At 55.9% G+C, this 1,128-nt stretch overlaps 1 protein-coding gene across 1 annotated transcript in view; it reads right to left on the bottom strand.

Moving 5' to 3' along the window:
- Positions 1-6: 6 nt before the first annotated feature.
- The window catches only part of Mpeg1 (macrophage expressed 1), a 2,511-nt gene continuing 1,389 nt past the window's right edge, over positions 7-1,128 (bottom strand). The window contains exon 2 of the mRNA XM_004646919.2: positions 7-1,122. Within this exon, the coding sequence (XP_004646976.1) occupies positions 160-1,122 (963 nt within the window). The 3' untranslated portion in view covers positions 7-159. The remainder of the gene's footprint in view (positions 1,123-1,128) is intronic.

Genomic DNA, 1,128 nt, shown 5'->3' with positions numbered 1-1,128 from the left:
CAAGAAGTCACAGAGTTGTACCTGATTTTGTTATGTGTGGCACTTTGTTATGTGGGAAGACAGACGTGGAGAGGGAAAGGATGAGCGGTGTGCTCGAAGCTGTGATCAGAAACAACAGAACTTCTGCATGCAGGAGAGACAGTGCCTGGATTTAGAGACCTAAGCTGCCTGGTGCTCGGGCTCCAGTTCAGGGATGGTCCCTGGGGCAGTCTCTGGTAGCAACCTCTCCTGCTCCCGATTGATTGCATGGTGTCCTTTGCTCCTGTACTTCCGGATACCATAGAAAGCCAAAGCAATGAGAGCAGCCAGGAGGGAGGTGACCGCCACTGAGACCCCCACTGCTGCCCCTCCAGACAGGCCTCCGTTTTCCCCTTGGATGTTCCTCATGGTTCTGCGTAGCTCCTGCGGCTCTCCTAGCCTCCAGCGGTGAGTCTGGGAATCTCTAAACCAAGAGCTCGAGCTCTCACTGTTGGTCACTATGACGGTGTTGGTGGCAGCCTGGCTCATGAGGGGTGGCCGGGTGAAAGGTGGGAGTCTGGCAGTGGGCAGGGACCACCCGGTAAATGCCCCAGCCCTGACACAGTAGGACACCTGGCACCCATCGCTGATGAGGGCGAGGTGCTGGCTGAACCCCCCAGGACACCGTTTCTGAAGGTCTCTAGACAAGGTAGAATTGATCAAGGGGTTCCCAACTGCACAGCTGAAGAAGCCGCCAAAGGGAATGGAAAACCGGTGTCCCAGCTCATAGTCCTGAGTAACACATACCTTGAGGGTTTCAAAGAGGTTCAGTATAGTGTAGCCGGCAGGGCAGGACTGCTGGTTGGTCAGGGGATTCACACTCCTGCTGCTGAAGAGACCTCCGAAGAGAAGTCCCAGGTTTCCCAGGTCCTGGCTACTGGCTGCGCACCAAAACGCCCTGAATTGAGCCCTCGCTACCCGGAACACGTCTTCACATACTGTCTTGCAGAAGATGTAGAGGGTGCACTTTTTCTTACACTCCAGGTGGTTGTAACCCTCCTCGTGGATCTGAGACAGCAGACGGACTGCGGTGTAGCCAGAGGGGCAGGAGAAGTCACCTGTGAGCGGATTCTTCTGCTCCAGGTTCGGGCAGAGGGCGACATCCTTGCC

Source organism: Octodon degus, unplaced genomic scaffold (assembly GCF_000260255.1).
Source record: "Octodon degus isolate 3935 unplaced genomic scaffold, OctDeg1.0 scaffold00283, whole genome shotgun sequence".
NCBI lineage: Eukaryota > Metazoa > Chordata > Mammalia > Rodentia > Octodontidae > Octodon > Octodon degus.
Note: the sequence above shows the minus strand (reverse complement) of the source record. Positions and strands in the feature narration are given on the sequence as shown.